The sequence below is a fragment of the Apodemus sylvaticus genome, chromosome 5, assembly GCF_947179515.1.
Source record: "Apodemus sylvaticus chromosome 5, mApoSyl1.1, whole genome shotgun sequence".
NCBI classification, from domain to species: Eukaryota; Metazoa; Chordata; class Mammalia; order Rodentia; family Muridae; genus Apodemus; species Apodemus sylvaticus.
The window spans coordinates 8,424,071-8,442,877 of NC_067476.1; the positions used below are offsets into that span (position 1 = coordinate 8,424,071).

The window sequence follows — 18,807 nt, forward strand, 5'->3', positions numbered from 1 at the left end:
CCACGCCGCCTTCCAGGGCTTCTGAGGCCCCACAGAGTCATTCTTGTTAGTGAGAGGTTTATTCGAGATGGGCCGGGAAGCGTCTCTGCCCGCCAGACTGTCTTCCTTCACTGTGTGAGGAGAATTCTAAGTTGGATTTCTTCTCAGTGCAGCTAACAGCTGCATCTTCCTCTTTCTTCCACCCTCCCAGTTTGTTATCCGATGTGGGTAGGGTGACAGGACTTGATTAAAAAGGGATCAGCTAGCTAGCAGGATGAAGCACTTTTGAGTATCGAGCCTTCTCCAAATCTTGGACAGCTTTGGTCTCTTCCTCTCTGCAGAGTGATAGGCTCTGTGCTTGAGGCTGAGAATGGTGCCCTCTGAGACTTGGAGAGCAGCTCGGTCTCTACCTGTGTGCAGAGTGCCAGACTGGACCCTGTCCACATCACACCACTTCATCTGGAGGTGTCCTTGGCCTTCTTTGTCTGTCACTACCATTCTCCACAGAAATGTAAAATAAGACCCCCCCCCCCCCACACACACACACCTACCTTAGGGAGCGGTTCAGTTGACATAAAGACAATTCTTAGTCCCTCTAGGTGAACATTGCTGTTCACAGTGGACTGATAAGATAGACACAGGCTCTGAAGAGAGGAGGCACTCAGGGCCCTTTGTGTGGCGCTTGCCATTTGACTGTAAGGCTGTCTCCTGCCGAGAGGCCACACTGCCAAGCTCTGCCTTTGCTGTTCCAGGACAGTGTGGAGGAGAGCATCTGTTGTGCAGACCGCTGCCTCCTTTTGACCTCTGGCACTGGCCTCATGACTCCTTTACCTTGAAGAGATGATGCAGTGTAGCCGCCAGCAGCTACATGTAAACTGGGTTACCTGTTGAGAGAATTTTGGGGTCATAGGGAAGAGCGGCGAAAAGAAAGTACGGCTAAGTCAATGTTCACTGATCAAAGCCGTAAACTTTAATGGCGCCGGACCTTTTAACAGTTTGGGCAAACCCTCCCCCCAGACTCCAGGCTGAGTTCCGGTGGAAGTTGTCTAGCTTCTCTTGGAGGTCTTCGTCTTGACTGCTCCGGCAGCTGGGTGGGTCACCTGTTTAATTCAGGAATCCCTATACCAGGAAGAACAATGAACTTAACCTTTACTACGTGCGCTCCACCCTAAGTGGAGCAGAATCCTGGCTAACTGGGAGAAGTTAACCTTGACCAAAGTCAAACTCTGACCAAGTGCAAGACTGCCCCAATATGGCTCTGTACATGTCCTCCCTTTTTTTATTAATTTGAACACGAGGAGGTAGAAAACAAGTGGATAAATATCCTTCATAAGAAGGCGGGCCTTAACCAGGAGGGGAAGCATTGACCGTAATTCCTCTTAAATATTGTATAACGTCTTTTTCAGAGGAGGGGTAATAGGCTCCCTTATTATTTTAAGGACAGCCTCTCGACGTTAACCCCTATGCAATTAGGTGTACTTCCTGGGGACTCAGAAGCAGAAATTCACCTCCCCATGCAGTGCTTTGCCTCGCACGTCTCGCTGGTACCCATGTTTGTTCAAAAACAAACACACATAGATCTGAGTTCTATGTGGCTCCCTCTTTGGAGATCCACTTGTGTAAGTTTTGAAGCCAGGGGGGTCTGCAAGTGTCTTTAACAGACATGTAATCTCTCCATCCAGGTGAGCCTGGGTGGAGACAGCCAGTCTGCTTAACAGACAAGGTCAAGAGTTAAAGGTGGAATAGGATTAACTTGTCCCAGAAGTATCCAATTCAGTTGTAAATTAACAACTTTAAGGACCCAAGGCTTGGCCTCTGAGGTGGGAGAGGTAGCCTTGTGAATCAAGAATTAAGCTGTTACTTCTCAGGAAAAGTGGAGACTATATGTTAAATTAACACAGCTGGCTGAAGATTGTTAGCCATCTTCAAAATTGGAATCTTCAATATTGGGATTATTTCTAGACTAGTCTATGGTTAAGTCAGCTGAACACAATAAGGAGAAGAGTCATTTTAACTCTTCTAATTAATTTTTCCTAAGCTAGCTTAACAGTCTCCATGTTCTGTCCCACAAAGTCTAAAAGCTTGAAGCTAGGCAATTTATCTAACCTGGGACATTTAACAATTGAGGTAAGTCAAGAACATATATCCAATATAGCTCTTATGTTACCATGGTCTGGGCATTCAGCAAGCACAGTCAGCATATCTTCTGCAGCATTCTGTGGAAAAAAACAGAGGACATGCCTTCTCCCCCAATATTAAATCAGGATCATGGCATATGTTAGTAAGTGAATTCCTTCATTTCACCTAGACATCAATATGTCTAATTACAAGATGTCATATACATTTAGCAAGGAGTTTCTTGGCATCCAATTTTAAAATTTTAAAATTTTCTTAAAAACATGTAAGCATAATTTAAATTATATGCACAGGGACACAATTTCCCCTCTCTTCTTTCTTCCAAGAAGATATTGTTTTATTAATTTAAGTTGGAACACAAAGTATAAACCATAACATAGGCAATAACTATGTAATTATATAAAATATAGTTGCTTTTTCTGTTAGAGCAGTTGCAACTAGACAGCCTAAAAATGAATCATTAGTCACATGTACATATTTTTTAATCTTCTAAATTAGAAATATGAATATCATTTATCTGTAATAACTAAGTCCTCTAGAATTAACACCATTACGTGGTAGAGGTAGAAATTGAGGACATCAAGAACAAATCTTTATAATTTGATGTGCACAAAATATAAAATTATTTCAAATACCTAAAGGACAGTCATTTAGAGAATATATCCTTTGTTCTTAGAAATTTGAATCACATTTGTATAAACTGTAGAAATTAAGAATTAGCAGTATTAAAAATGGACCAATTTTAAGCAATTATAAACCATGAGCTATGTATATCTACTATTATTAAAAGCTTGACCTTTAACATCTTAAAAATAGCTGCTATAGCACCCAATTCAGGTATCTGTGTTGAAGCAGGGAGAAACTTAAAGGAATAAACATGTGATCTGATAGTACAAATTATCTTTTGGATAACAATTATTAATTTTGCCTAAAAATGCTTACCATGTAATAGACCAACCATTAATAATAAATTTGATTGTTGCTTGAAGCAAGGAACAAACGTTTCCTACCTTGAAAACAGAGGTTTAAGACCTTCTGTGGCAAGCTTAAAATGAGGTAAATAAGATAAAGCCAATTAATATATCTTAACAACCTTTGAAAGCCATTTACTTAAAAATTCTAAAAGTCTATGGTTATAGCAAAGGCCTGTAACAAACATTCTATGATTATAGACTGAAAAATGTAAGATCCTAACTCCTGTATTGAAAGAGAGACAAACATTTTTTTTTTTTTTTTTTTTAAAGCCAAACACTCCTTAGGTGGGGCCTGTAAGGCAGAAACAATTTCTCAAAACTTCCTCACTAGCTTCCCCTGAGGCAGCTCTAAGCTTTGCATTAACTCAAATGTAAATTTTTTTATCTGCCCTAGGATCCACCTTGAGTCCTTGGCAAGGACATTGTATGAGATTCCTCAAATGTAAATATCTTCTAATCTGAGCCTTTTATCTAAGACCAGACCCAAACCTACAAGGACAATTTAAGGATTAAACAAAAGAAACCTGTAATTTCATGGTCAAAGGAACCTACTTGATATCAAATACATTTCTACAGAGATCTCCTTTTTAATCTTGGAGGGTTAAATTTTGCTCCTACCATTGTAGCCTATAAACTTGTGGAAAAGAGGCAATGGGCCTCTAAAACCCATAGCTGCATCACTCTCAAAATTATCTTAATTACAAAGTGTTAACAATTACGAGCCTGCAAACTGAAAACTGTAGCCAATGACACACTGATTTTTATTGTAACTCAATGTTTTCTTGCAATATTAGAGCACAATTGTAATTTTGGAAGCAAATCTCAATTTTAAACAATCTATTTTCTTTAAAATTAATGGCAAACACATATTTACAGCACAAGGTTTGTATGCCAGTTCTTATGTTCAAGTGTATAACAGTGTAACTTATTAAAGAGACAATATTTTAAATCTTAATCTTCATTAAGTCTAATCTCCAGGCCAAGATTCACATGAAACACCATGCCAATTTAGGAGCGTCCCAAAGGCCTGTATTTCCTGGATTGCGTCATGCCACGTGGTGTTCAAAATGGCGACTACCCTAAACTACCAGCCTTAACCATCATGCCACGTGTTCAAAATGGCGACTACCCTAAACTACCAGCCTTAACCATCATGCCACGTGTTCAAAATGGCGACTACCCTAAACTACCAGCCTTAACCATCATGCCACGTGTTCAAAATGGCGACTACCCTAAACTACCAGCCTTAACCTGACTTTTGTTAATAACATTATACCTTTTAAATCATGTGCAGTGACTTAAGCCAATACTCTATAGTCAAGACATGTAAAATATACCTTTAAATCCAATTATAAACAAGAACAAAGCATGAGTGGCGTTAGGCCACGTGTAGTTAGTTAAGATAGCTCTAACACTGAATCACCAGTTTTAAACTAACCTTTTCTTAATAACACTATACCTTTTACATAATAACCAATTAATTTATAACTCTTTAGTCAAGAAATGTAAAGCCTTATATCATTAAAACCAATTAGAAACAAGTATAAAGCGACTAGATGAATTTCACAAGCCAAACCAAGGTCTTCCCAAATCTTGAGGTTTCTGGGCTTTTAAGAGCGGCTTTTTCCCCAGCCATGTTTCTGTCTTGGGTGAGTGAGCTACGCTGCTGCAGCGTGGCTTTGAATCAATCCCCACACAAACTGTGGCTAGCTCAAAAGGTTACCAGCAGATGTAATCTTTACCAATTTTTTCTTTTTAACATGAAACAGTCATTCACACAAAGACACAGAGAGGACATAAACATACACATAGACAGACAGTCGGTCGGTGCACCGGGACAAACACGGAAAGATACACAGAAAGTTAAGCGTGCTTGTTAAGCAATTGCATCCATTTTCCTCTTTAAACAGCTCTTAGAAGCTGTGGACATATGCCTATTTTTAAAAACCCCTTTCTTTTCGCCGAAATCAGCTCTTACGAGCTTTGGGCAAATGCCTACCAAATTCCTTCCCCATATTTCCCTATCTTATCAACCCAAGCAGTCCTGCGCTGGGTCCACGCAGTATGCTTGAAAAACTGTATCCATTCCTTGCACTCACAACCATAGACACGAATTCACTAGCGCTAGTTTTGCCCTCTATGTTGCTTACCGTGCGGACACCATTAATTTTCACCTTTTTCTGCGAAGCTTCGCTGGATAGGGCTACCTCAAGAAATTCTCTCGTGCCAGGTCTTCCCACGTTCAGGCGCCACTATGTAGCCGCCAGCAGCTACATGTAAACTGGGTTACCTGTTGAGAGAATTTTGGGGTCATAGGGAAGAGCGGCGAAAAGAAAGTACGGCTAAGTCAATGTTCACTGATCAAAGCCGTAAACTTTAATGGCGCCGGACCTTTTAACAGTTTGGGCAAACCCTCCCCCCAGACTCCAGGCTGAGTTCCGGTGGAAGTTGTCTAGCTTCTCTTGGAGGTCTTCGTCTTGACTGCTCCGGCAGCTGGGTGGGTCACCTGTTTAATTCAGGAATCCCTATACCAGGAAGAACAATGAACTTAACCTTTACTACGTGCGCTCCACCCTAAGTGGAGCAGAATCCTGGCTAACTGGGAGAAGTTAACCTTGACCAAAGTCAAACTCTGACCAAGTGCAAGACTGCCCCAATATGGCTCTGTACATGTGGCTCTGTACAATGCAGCTCATCAAAGGATCCATAAAATGGTGCTTTCTAAATGGCTTCTCCAGTTTCCTGCTTTTGGGTGTCTTGCAGGCCTCCAGACTAAGGGGCCATCAGCTCCCCTCTACTCCTGCCCTCTCTGCCTCTTCTGGTCTTTGCAAGTTAGTGGTTATGTGACTCCTTCCTTTTGCCATCTTTGTTGCCTGCCCCTCCCCCCATACTGTCGTCGGATCTGGGGCATCATGCATGACTACTGATCATTGGGGAAAGGAATAACAGGGGAACTGTGTCACGGCATTGAATTGGCACTTACCTCAGAAGCAGGCAGTTCATGACCGGGAAGGAAGAGTTTAATGTTTCCTTGGTGAAATCTAAACACAGCAGTAGCAGCACCAGCAGCAGCAGCAGCTGTGTAGCACACATTTTTCTCTCTGAAGGAACCATCCCTTTTCTGACTACCTGTAAAAGAAGAAATTTATAATGATTTAATCACATTCAATTATTTTCATTGTTTCATTCATGGTAATCTTTTAGAGATCCTGTCTCCTAGTTTACAGAACTTGTCAGAGCCAGTGCTGGAGCCTTAGTGTCTGAGATGGGTTTCCGTTTCATTCCTTTCTCCATTGCATAGCCTCCTTCCTCTCTTCCCCATGCCTCAGCCATGAATGGTGTGAAGATAAGAGTTATCTGTCAGCTCACATTGGGGAACCCGTCAACCTGGGGTTCAAAGGGTACTCCTGCCCCTCTACTGCTAGCTTTAGCTGGAGATTTTGAGAGGAGTGAAACAGCTATATCACAAATGGACTTACATTCACAGGCATGGATTTTTGCAGTAGAAAACCAGATTCAGATTGTGTTTTCATAGAGGAATGTTTATTATTTTTTATTTGCATGTGAGCATGTAGTGACACTTTTGAGAACTCTGAAATTTGAGTTCTTCTTAAACACAGACATATAAGAATATGTATCTGTTTTAATCCCATATGTGGGGATATGGGGCTGCTTCAGACTGACCACAGCAGCTGACTGATTTGCCTCGTGCTCTAGCAGAGGCATGGTTTTGCCAACTGCAGATAGTGTCTGCATTTGTGTGACATTTGGAATTGTGGGAAGTTTTCAGAGGGTACATAAATTGAGGGCCCTGAGAGGTGAGGTTGGGGGTTGTTGGTCATTTAGGGAGGTTGATTGCAGTTTGTTGATAGCAGTGGTCAAAGAAGAAGCAAAAGGAAAGAAATTAGATTCAGAGTTTTCTAATTCCTCTCTCCCTTCTGCCCTTGTTTCTCTCCTATCTAGTGTTAGGGGTAAAACTAAAGGGTTAAAGGGTGGGAAAAAGAGCCCACAGAGTAGTAAAGGGCAGCTACGCATGTGTAGCACCTGGTGGTACATGTAGCATCACATGAAAGCCTCCTGTGATACCTGGTGGCTCTCGGGAGACAGCAAAACATCTTGTCTTACCTCCCCTTGTCCATTTTTTTACTTAGAGGTCTGCTTATCTTCCTTTTTGTGCCTGCCTTCCTTTTTCCTTCCTTTTTGTGCCTTTTCTTTCCTTCCTTCCTTCCTTCCTTCCTTCCTTCCTTCCTTCCTTCCTTCCTTCCTTCCTTCCTTCCTTCCTTCCTTCCTTCCTTCCTTCCTTTGTGATATCCCCATGATGGCTCTACCTTCAGTTTTAGCTGCATTAAGTGTGTTTTGTTCCTGAATGTTCAGCCACATGAGTGATTTCTCCTCTTGCTGATTGGCATTTTGAAGTGTGATTGCATGCATACAGCTGTGGTGTAAACAGGAGCAGGTGGAGACAGCCTATTAATAAAGGTGTGAACTCCAGGAAGCACCAGTAGAGCAGGCCCATGCATTGATATGTCGGAAAGAAGCTGGAATGGCAGTGAGCACATCAACACATGCCACAGTGGAACCGGAAGCACAGCCCTGCTTCAGGGCTTGCTTTCAGAGTAATTGAGGGGCCTGAGTCTCAGCTGCCCGGTGGAGAACAAATAGGCAAAAGTAAATTGGAGGCCTCCTTCTTATGGTTTATTTATGCTGTCTTGACCAAGTAAAAAGATTATTTACCTATAAAAGCTCAACTCAGTGGTTTAAAATAAAATAATGGGCTGTTTGAAAGGAGTTCTGCGAGATAAAAGGGCGACTGAGGCTAATGCCATTATCTGATATTTAGATTGAAACCCAAGCAGAACAATTAGATTTATGGTATTTTTCTTTAGTTGTTTTCCTTGGCGCAGACAATGCCAGGCAGGCTTCTCTGCTCTCTTCCCAGAGTTGGGCTCAGAAGGAGTTGAGCTTCACAGTGATGCCGTGCTGTCTCATTAGGAAGCTAAGCTACTGCAGTAATGAGGGCCAAAGGTCTTTGCAGCTCAAAGCTGTGATGAAGTATTCCTGGTTTTTAGTTCCAGTTGGAATTTAATGGTTTGGGGAAATAGGACTGTGTGAAAATCTCAGCTCTGTCTACCCATGTTGCATAGATCTATAGAGTGTGTGCTGAGATTGCAGCTCTGGGTTTTGGTGTGTTCTCTGCTACCTTGAAGAGATCTGTCTGTCTGTCTGTCTGTCCTATCTATCTATCTATCTATCTACCTACCTACCTACCTACCTTCTACCAACCTACCTACCTACCTATCTGTCCATGCATCGTGGGGCCAGTGATCTACGAGGAAGTAGGGCATGGACTCCTTTGCTTTCTCATCAAAAGCCCCAATGTCTTCAGTAAAAACAGTATCTGTTTTACAGATTGGTAACACAGTCAGGCCATGATAGGACATAGTTGTCTCACTAAGTGACCCATCTGCTTGTCTACTGACAGATACACCAACATCCCCTGTGTGTAGTGAGTGGTCCTGGACATTAGCAGTATGGGGTAGCCAACAGTATACTTGGTAGTCCCCGAGAGACGTTTCCTGAGTCCATGTCCCAGGATAACAGTTATGTGCTTGGAGAGGGGCTAGAATGACAGGCAGAGGGGACTGTGGGGCTCCCTGCCCTTCTGTCTCTTCCTCTTATCCCTCAGGGCCTTTTGTAAATGAATCCTCACTTCACGCCAAGAAATGGCCTCCCTATTTAAGGATTGGGTGAATCCTTGAGAAGGAAATAAAATCAAAGTTTGATTGATCTGGCTTTAAATTTTCCGATTTTTTTTGAATGTCATATTCTCTTAATGTGGGCTCCAGGCCATAGGGCAAGGGTAGAAAGATGTTGCATATGGAGAGATGATGCATATGGAGAGATGCTGTGGCCTTGGACCCCAGGGCCCTATCTTAATTAGTGCATTGAACTTGAGCAGACCAAGAAATTTCTTTCTCATTTTTGATTCATTGAAGAACATTTCCCTTATTTTGGAGCAAGTAGAAGCCACCAGGACAACAGGGAAGACATAAAGCAAGCCGAGAACTAACCTAATGGCTCATTGAGTTTTTTAAACACTCAAGTTTCGACCAGGATCTTGGCATTGACTCCTGCCTCCTTCATTTTCTTTGATACAGTTTTCTTTTGATATGTGCTACTGCTTGTAATTCAGAGCATACTCAAGCCAACCAAACTTTGACCCTAGTAGTCTAGGTTCTTTGAAGAAAGTTCTGTGAGACCTAGGCTACCTAGAGGAAGAGGCTTGGGTAAGCCTTATGGAGTACTGTCCTCTTGAGTGTGACAGCCTTTGATTTCACTCGAGCTGCTGTGACTGTGCCTGTTGATAGCCCATAAAAAGCATGTGGGAGAGTCACTGGACTTCCCCTGGGCTTCTGACTGTTCCCCCTTGCACATCTCAGACCGCTGTATGGAATGCTGCCCTAATTGCACATGACCTTGTGATAGAGGGAACAGATATAGTATGGAAGGTTAACTGAAAGGGAGAGCACACTTGTTATCATCCCTGCCAGGCTGAGAGTTTTTGAAGGTGCAGTAGCTTTGGGGTCACACATGCTCCTATAGGTAACCCCTCAACTATACTCTGTAAGCCCAATAAACTCATTTGCTCTCCAGGTTGGACTTTGGGGTGGGGATGCTCATGTCACCTGTTGTATGACTGTTAGGGGAGGTGGATTGCTTTACCGCCCTTGTCTGGAGTCAGATACCCTCCCAGCTCCTTTAGAGAACTTGGCGTGTTCTAGAGATGGGTGTGGGATGTGCAGCCACAGGCTCTCCTGGGAGCAAAGCCCAGGAGCAGTTTCTTGAGAGGATGCTTGTGCAGGCTCTGTCTCATGGACCCCTCCTGGCAATACTTGGGGCATCTCTCATGGGCAGTGAGTCTCATCATTATTTACAGTTAGTTGCCACCAGAGTGTTCCTAATTCTGATTGGTCTTTACTCAGGCAATGGTGAGGTGTTGAAGTTTTCCCAGGGCTAGAGGGCTTTAGGCTGAGAGCTGATAAAACAGTCTGAGGAGAAGGTAGAAGGCTGAAATTAACACACAGTAGAGTCCTAAGTGCAGTGCCCTCAGCCCCAGAGAACAGAGCGAGCTGCTGTGTGTGGTAAACGAAGACCCCATGTGTAACATAATTTCTGGCATCCACAGCGGTGTGAAAGGTGCCAGGCCGGGCTGTTCCATTTCTTGTTAGTGAGGAAACAGTCCTGCGTGGAAACATCACATTAGAACTTTTACAAGTGGCTTTTCTGAGATGAAGCTGTTTCCATGCCACAGACATTTGGAAGGGAGTATGTTTATTGAAATATATTTTTATAGAAAACATTGCAGAACCTATAACTGAATATGTATGGCAGCGTTTTGTGGCATAATATGTTCTTAATGTTGTGTGTGGATTTGCTCTGAACCCCCTTCTGCTTCAGAACATTGACTGAGTGGACATTTTCCAAGAGTCTTTTTAGATCTAAACAGTGTTCTATGGAATGAAGTGTTTGGTGCTTAAATAATATATAAATCCAGTTGGACAGGAGCTGCCTGTCAGTTTTATTAACTTTGACCTTTCCGCCCATTATAAAGGTGGTTCACTTAATATTTAATGGTCCCTTATAGATCTTGACAGTTGGAGCCATGTTCCTGGAAACCAGGATCTTATATATGATTAACAAATGTCACTTAATCATTATGAGTCAGCTTGCAAGGGCAGGTTCTGTTCTTGAAGAAGGCACGTGTTCCACCTCCATGTGCTGTGGAGCTGCACTGCGTGCTGCGTCCTCCAGGATGGGGAGGCTTTGCAGGACCCTGCAGAGACAGGCAGCAGGCAGCGTGCAGCGAGGCTGTCTTGCTTTTTGTTTGTTCGAGCAAATGATCTGAGTGATGCCGGGTGGACAGAACCCCCTTGCCACTGCAGTTAGTAGGCCTCTGCCTTGAGAAGAGTCAGCAGGCCTAGATCGGCTGAGCTTGCATGGACAAAGAAGATGGAGAGCCAAAGGCAGAGAGGGTTCCTTGGGCCAGGATGGACCCTGCCAAGCTGTCTCTCCCTTCATTCCAGAAAGGCCCTTGCTTATTGCTCTCACTGCAGATTCTGGTCGGGAGGATCGAAGCCCAAGCAGCTGACATTTTGAAACATTGTCTTTCAAACTTGTGCTGTCCCTTGCTTCCATTGATTTCCCATTTAAGGAATCTGAGGGAGAAACCAAATCTGAGCAAAATTCATTGGTCTAAGATGAGTTGTTAAAGCCAAATTATGCCCTTCTCCACCCTGGGAAGAGCCCCTACATTAGTATGAAGGCCATCTGTCTTTGTCTCATCTGGGGTGGCCATAGGCTCCCCAACAGATCTACCAGGTAAATCAAGTGCCCGCTAGAAAGTAGTATGGGTGCTCCAAATGCAGCCAGCGCTGCCTCTCGGGGTCTGGTGGCTCGCTTTTCTTTTATAGCCACTTGCAAGGAACAGATCATTTTAATCGTCTTTGTCTTTTCCCTGTGTGCAGCCCCATGGCTTAGGTGAGGCCATTTGTTTTTCAGAGCTTTATTGCCCTTTGCATCCAGGCCCAGCCTTTTATATTCGGTGGTCACCATTTCATTACCAAAAGCTGTAATGCAGCTGACTCAGCAAAGAAAAATCCATGCTTTGGAAAAGCAATCGGGGAGAAATTGATTCAGAATGAGTTACTATTTGTATGTTTAGTTAATTCTAAATATATATTCTAAAGACTTTGCTTCATTTTAGAGGAGGGGGGAAGAAGTGTATCAGTTGCTAGAAATGGTCTTGGTCCAAATTTTTAGCTTAGCAGCTGTATATCTGAGTGTTTTGTTTGTCTGTTCAGGACTGGGATACCTGTCAAGGCTAATTTTATTGTAGAGAGATTGATGGCAATTCTTAGGATCTAGACTACAAAAGCAGAAGAAGGTTACTGTCACATGTCACAGAGATGTGTTTCATTTGGCAGTGTGTGAGACTGGGGGACTATGTTTTCAGTCCAGATGTTGGGATGGCAGAAGTTGGGGTTTGTCTGGGGAACCAGGGAGCTTTCTGCGGTGTTGGCAGATTTTTGTCTTAAGTCGAGTGTCGGTCTAAACCAGTGGGTCTCAACCTTCCTAATGTTGTGACCCTTTAATACTGTTACTTATGTTGTAGTGACCCCCAACCATAAATTTATTACTACTTAGTAACTATAATTTTGCTACTGTTATGAATCACAATGTGAATATGTGTTTTCTGGTGGTCTTATATGACCTCTGTAAAAGGGTCATTTTACCCCCAAAGGAGTTGTGACCCCCAAGTTGGGAACCACTGGTCTAAACACATCAATAGATATTTAAAATGCACGTATTCCACTTTACACAAACTAAAAGTATGGTGGGTTTCTATGCAATGTTGTCTGGGTTAGAGTTAGGATGTGGCACTTCCCCCTTCCAAAGAAGTCAAGATACTACAGGGAGTAAAAACGATGTGTGTTAAGCAACCTCCAGGCTCAGCAGTTTGTCCAGGAATGAGCAAAGGGTTCTGGCCCTGAGCCCACATCATATGTGCAGCTTCTTCACTGATGCACAGTTCGGTGGCCTGTGAGTAGAAATGGAGTTACTGTCTGCCATTCCCTCCAGAGCCTGAGTCTGTTTGTATAAGTTGCTCTCAGATTGAGTCCTAAACTGGCTCTTATCCTGATACTTGTACCATCCCCAGTGGGAAAAGTGAGTCCAGAGAAAGGTGTGCTTGAGCCCTGTGACCAGTTGAGGTCCTGTCTTACCACAGCCCAGGATCAGTCTTGTAGTTTTCATTATAAGCAAGCAAGAGTTCCCAGAACTTACTCTGTGCCTGGGGAAAACTGTCCAGATCTTATTAGCAGCATGCCGCAGGCTTTCAGGCCACCCCTTGAAACACAGGGTGAATTTCCACAGCCACATCTCCCCAGTGCTGCTAGTATTCAAAAAATGTGCAGTGCTCCGCAACGCCGCGCCCCCCCCCCCCCCCCCCCCCCGCACGTCTCTTGGTTCAGGGTGCATTCTTCTGTTTGTAAATCAGTGCAGCAATTCTGGGAGGTTTTTTTGCTATCTGAACCACTTTCAACTGAGTCCAGTTTTCACTGGTGCATTCTTGCTGTGATGAACAACTTTATTTCTGTTTCTCTTCATCTAATTATCACCTTAGGAATAAATTTCTTGCAGCAGAATGTTAGCAGCAGTATTTGAAAAAACATAAAATGTATAAGGTAACAGAATGGTCTGGGGTTGATAGTGTAATGCCTGCTGTCCTGAACTCATGGAATGTTCTCTCCCTCTTGTCTCTGCAGCTACAGTACCATGCAGGCCTAGCATCTGGCCTTTTGAATCAACAGTCCTTGAAGCGCTCTGCAAACCAGATGGGTGTGTCTGCCAAGCGAAGACCGAAGGCCCAGCCCACCACTCTGGTTCTACCGCCTCAGTGAGTGAAGGGTTTATGGAGGGCTTTCTGCATGGGTGACCATTGCTTTGTTCTCTTTTGGAGTTGGTGGGAAGGTTTTGGTTTCCTTCTAAATAGTGTCTTCCTTTTTAAAAGAACTCCAAGACTAGAAAGTGTAACTTACCTAAGGTTTTCTGGATCAGCTGTGACAAAGTTCCTAGTTTGCTACATGTCTGGCATGATTTGCCAGCTGGGAGTTTTAGGTACCTCATATCTTACTATTTCCTCAGACCAATTCTAAAGCTGGCAGAACACCAGTAGATCTGACCTGTGGGCCTTCTGGTAAGCACAGCCTAGAGGACATGCTTAAGCTGGCATAGAGTTAGAACTAGGCTGGCTGCTGCCTTCATCTAGTAACCCATGTGCTCTTGTTTTTATCCCTAGGAGGGATATAGGCACAGCAAGCCACGTGCTTTTCCATCTCTGTGCACACCCCCTGTGCACACCCCCTGTGCACACCCCCATAGCCACCAGTTCCAGAACCCCAGGAGAGTCCTCAGGCGCTGAGTTGGCACTCGAGCTGCCTTTAACCCTATGCTGAGTATTGTTCCCATTTCTTCAGATAGTTAACTTTAGCCTGGTATGGTGATATGTGCCTGTGAATTGCAGCGTGGGGGAGGCTGATACAGGGGGATCTCTGTTTAAGGCTACCTTGGACTATATAGTAAGATTCTATCTCAAAACAAAACCAAAAAAACTTTCAAGAACAGAAAAGACAGTTTTGCCAGTTTCTGTCATTTGTGTTAGGTGTGTTTATGCACTGGGGATTGAACTCAAAGCCTTTGTCCGCTAAGAATGTATTTTTCCACTGAGCTATTTCCATAGATCAGCATAAAGATAGGAGGCATAAATGTCTTTTTTTCAACTCCATTTAATAGTTGTTGCATCAGTTGATTCAGCTACTTGGCTGGCAGGCTGTGTGCTGAGGTCTTGCTGGTGTGCTCTCTCCCAGCGCACACTCCTCAGAAGGGTCACACTTCCAGGGACTGTGTGGGCTTCAGCCATCCCCCAGCTGTCATTCTCTCGCTGCCCTGCCTTTGCCTCGTCCTCGGCTCAGAGCTGCATCTTTCCATGGAAGGCTTGAAGGTCCTTTACATCTAAGACATGCGTGCTCACCTTCATTCGGGAGCGCATTGATTTTTGTCTGGTTAGCAAATGCTTACTGTGCCTACTATGTGCCAGGCAAGGTTCCAGGTCTTGAGGCTGTAATTATAAGCAAGATGGCTGCCAATACCATACATAGTTTCCAGTTATAATTAATGCTGTGAAAAGAATAAAGAGGAGTAGAGCGTGGGAGGGGGGTCTGCTTAAACAGAGCGGTCAAACAAGGACCCACTAGCAATGGCTGAAGACAGAGACTTGAGGAAAGAGAGCTGAGGAAAGTCCCTGTGGCTCTGCAGCAGCAGCACCTGTCCACAGCTGTCTCCAAGTTCTGTGGACCTCTCAGAGCCTGCACAGGCCACTCAGGACAAACAAGCAGCACTCTCCCGGGGGTTCTACATGCTGCATGCATATGCATGGCCTGTGTTCTTTGAAGAGGGGCTGAGAAGCAGAGAGCTTCTTGCAAAGCGTTACTCTGTTGTTGCATCACATTGACTTGGTGACTCTGCACATCTCAGCACGCAGCTCCCTGAAGTCTGATGGGCCTTGTAATCTGTCATTTTCCCTGCATGGATTGTCTACTGAGGCAAGATGTTTGGCAAGAAGTGAAAGACTTTCTAATGGTCCCTTAAGACCGAAGCCAAAAAGTGTTTGTTGCTAACTCTCTCCTGACAAAAGTCAGTTCTTGGTCCATCTGTTCACCATTTGTTAATTTGCATTGGCTTGAAACCTGTTTACAGGTGACATGCTATTATGAGGACACTTAGAAGCTATTTTAAGCACTGAGGCAATCAACAGACACTGTTCTGATGCCAAAGGGAAGGAGAGAGAGGAGTGTTCACAACTGTCACCGTACATTTATAATAGATCACTCAAAATACTTGGTTTCAAAGTGAGAAGTTGTTACAGCAGCCCAAGAATACAACAGCGGAATGATTTCCTGTCCACTGGAGCCATTTCCTGTAGAGATCGACTGCTCCTCTTTCACATCTTTGAGCTCTAGGGCTCACAGCCTCCTGGAATCCCTTCATAGAACTTCTGCCTCATAGGCAGGATCTATATCCAGACTTGCATACAGCTCTTCACTGTGGTTGATGTTGGCTAGGAATAGGACACGGCAGAGATGATGGCCTATTGGAATCATGAACATTTTTAAAAAATTAAACAACAAAAACCAACCCACAAGAAACAGATGTATAATATAAATGTAAAGAAAAACAAAAGGCAGCATATACATCACACCATCCCAAGGAAACCCCTTTTAAGATTTGGTGGATTTTTTTCAGTGTATACACACACACACACACACACACACACACACACACACGAGAGGGTGGGGGCAAGGGAGGAGAAATCATTTTTATAAGCAAAACTTTCCAAAAGGGATCAAATTGAGATCTCCTTGTTTCTGTGCTAGTGCATCATGAAGGCAGCATGGCATGACCTCTGAGGTATTCAAACATGTATGCTAATAGTGTAATAGTCAGCCATCTTACATAGCACATGATCACCATAGGTTCACTTTGCCATTAAGAAATTCCTGAGCCTCTGTGAAGCGTCCAGATTTACCAAGGTTGCTATATTAGTTAACTGTCACTTACCCCTAACCCGCCGCTCTCAAATTTAGATAAATTGTCCCTGATTATAATGTTAGCAGTAAGAGGCACTCTCTGTCCTGTCATCCTAGGTCAGGGTTCTGAGAGTGGCTTGCCTGGGCAGCTCTGACTCAATGTCTTAGTGTGTTCTACTGAGACATTAGCTAGGTCCATAGTCATCAGGAGCTCAGCTCATGTCACCAAGGCTATGCAATGACCTCAGCTGAGCTCTCTATGAGTTGATATCTCATTTGAACATTCTGAGAGTTAGGCAGCAAGCCAGCCACTGTTGATTGGTGACAAGAGGTTGTATTTCCCATGTCACAGGCTTCTTGAGTGTCCTCAGGTTTGGCACTGGCTTCTCCAAATGTAGCCGACTAGGGATGAGCCAAGAGGAGTTTGTCCTTGTCTAACTCAGCCTTAAAGTGTCTGTTGTCCACTCTGTTCATTAGAGATGGGTCACTGAGTGCTAATGGCATTCAACAGGAGGACACAAACTGTCCTTATGAAAGAGAAAGTAGCAAGGAAAAGGTCAGGGAAGGGTGGCAAAGAGCGAGCCCTGTTAGATCCGTTTTCTTAGCCACAGGTGTCAAGTAGGCGCCTCAGAGAGCACTGAGGTGCACTTCAGCTTTCAGGAGACTAGAGCCGGGAACAAATGAGTCACAGGGTAGCAAGAGTGTGCCAGGTTCTGTGCTAGACAAGACCCATGTTCCCGTCAGGGTGCTATTGTAGAGGGCGGGCTATTCTCCAAGCACAGTGGCCAACACCTTCATCGTTCTGCTGCAAGAGATTCGGGATCGCTGACCTCTCACCAGTCCTGCAGGCTCGCTTCTACACCTCCCGCCACTGGCTTGTAATTCTGCCCTCCCTGCACTTGCCCTCAAGGGATGTGGAGGTGCTAAGTGACCCAATTATGGCAGTTAACTGAAGAAGGGACACTGTGTCAGGGAAGTCAGCATCCGGCCTAGGATGAGACTGTCCTGCGGCCTAGGATGAGACTGTCCTGCGGTATGGCTGCTTAAGGGGCACCTGTACTCTGAAGCCTGTTAAGCTTAGCTTGGACTTCTGTGGAACCTGACTTTGATTTTTTCTTGGAGCTTTTTAAGGAGAGGGTAAGTGTTTGTTGACATGTACCTGATCAAGAGAGTCCCGTGTCAGGTGCTGAGGAAGATCCACTTACAGACTCCATGAAGTTTTCCCAGATTTCCTTCCTACCATCTTGACCAGACTTCTAGGTTTCTAAGGCTAGGTGGGCTTTAATCAGTGAAGAAAGCAGCCAGGGCCTTCCCAAGTTTGCCCCTTCTTGCACCCTCTATTCTAGCCCTGCTGAGCTGTGCAGCAACCATGAACAGGAATGTGGGACAGTTTTAGAATGTGTTTTTCAGATGCACCGACTTGAACAGTAGTCACCTGCAGACTTGGTTGCTCCTGTGTGCTGGATTAAAGACTCACTCCCACTCCGCCCAGTTTTCCACTTTCTCCTCCCCACATCTGAAGATGTGTACAGTGTGTGGCTGAGCATCCTTCCTCCAGCTGTCCTAAGTGCTCCCGCTCAGTAATGTTGCTGGCAGAAGGGGCACTGTTCCATCAAAGAGGCAGGCACCCTGTTGCTATGGAAACATTGCTGGACCTTTGACTCCCCCCTCCCCCATTGGATTAAGGTTGGCTTCTGTCTTATTCAATGGGTCTGTGAGTTTTGTTTGGAGACCTGTATTTAGTATCCATCAGGGGTAGCTGTGTTGTGCTCTCTCCCAATAGCAGGTTTGGGTATGCTTCGCTATTGACATGGGATGCTGGTTTGGATTGTGTGGTCAGGCTGACGGGTCCATGGATCTGTGGCCTCAACAGCTAATGATGAACTGACTTTCAGTGGCCAGAAATGAAAGAGCCCTTTCTGCTCCAACCCACCATGCCTCAGCCTCATTTAGGTTTGAGGGGAAACTAGTTCTCTGAAAGGTTCTTTTTGAAAATACTACCAGTAGGCCATGCAGGCAGGGTTAGCATCATCTTTTCCCCACATTTCCCTGTTTGAAAAGATCCTGCCTGTGGAATCAGAGCCCCATTCCTTTAGTGCCTTCCCCGAGAGGACCAAGCCATTGTCTGCTGGTCGCCTGCCCTACACTAGTTCCCCGTTGGTCTTCCTTTTCGGTTTGTCAGGGTTTCCTTTCCCTTAACTTGTTCCTCTTAGCAGACAAAGTGTACTGGTTCGAACCATCTCCCAGGAATGCTCTCTGAGCCCTTTGACGCCAGCTCCCACATCACCCAGCTCTGCTTTGCAGCCCGGCTCTCAGAGCTCACGTCTTGGTTCGTCTTTTCTCTGCAGCCAGCGTGTGGTCTCTGCTGTTTGCTGTTTGCAGTTGCTGTTCCTAGAAGGGCACACAGTGGATTGCAGACTGTGGTGTCTGCCCCCTATTTACTCAGTGTGGAGCTTTTGAGATCCACTCTGATCGTTGCCTGAGACCTTCAAGGGAGCTATGTTCACACCATGTGTGTTTGAGTAACAGTATCACTATGGTAAACATAGGCGAAGCAGTTTCTGGGAAGAAGT

At 44.5% G+C, this 18,807-nt stretch overlaps 1 protein-coding gene across 2 annotated transcripts in view; it reads left to right on the plus strand.

The window, feature by feature from the left end:
• Positions 1 to 18,807, plus strand: part of Med27 (mediator complex subunit 27) — a 177,058-nt gene that overhangs the window by 50,608 nt on the left and 107,643 nt on the right. For both annotated transcript variants that reach the window (XM_052182015.1, XM_052182016.1), the window contains exon 3: positions 13,415 to 13,545. In XM_052182015.1, coding sequence (XP_052037975.1) covers positions 13,415 to 13,545 — 131 coding nt within the window. The remainder of the gene's footprint in view (positions 1 to 13,414; positions 13,546 to 18,807) is intronic.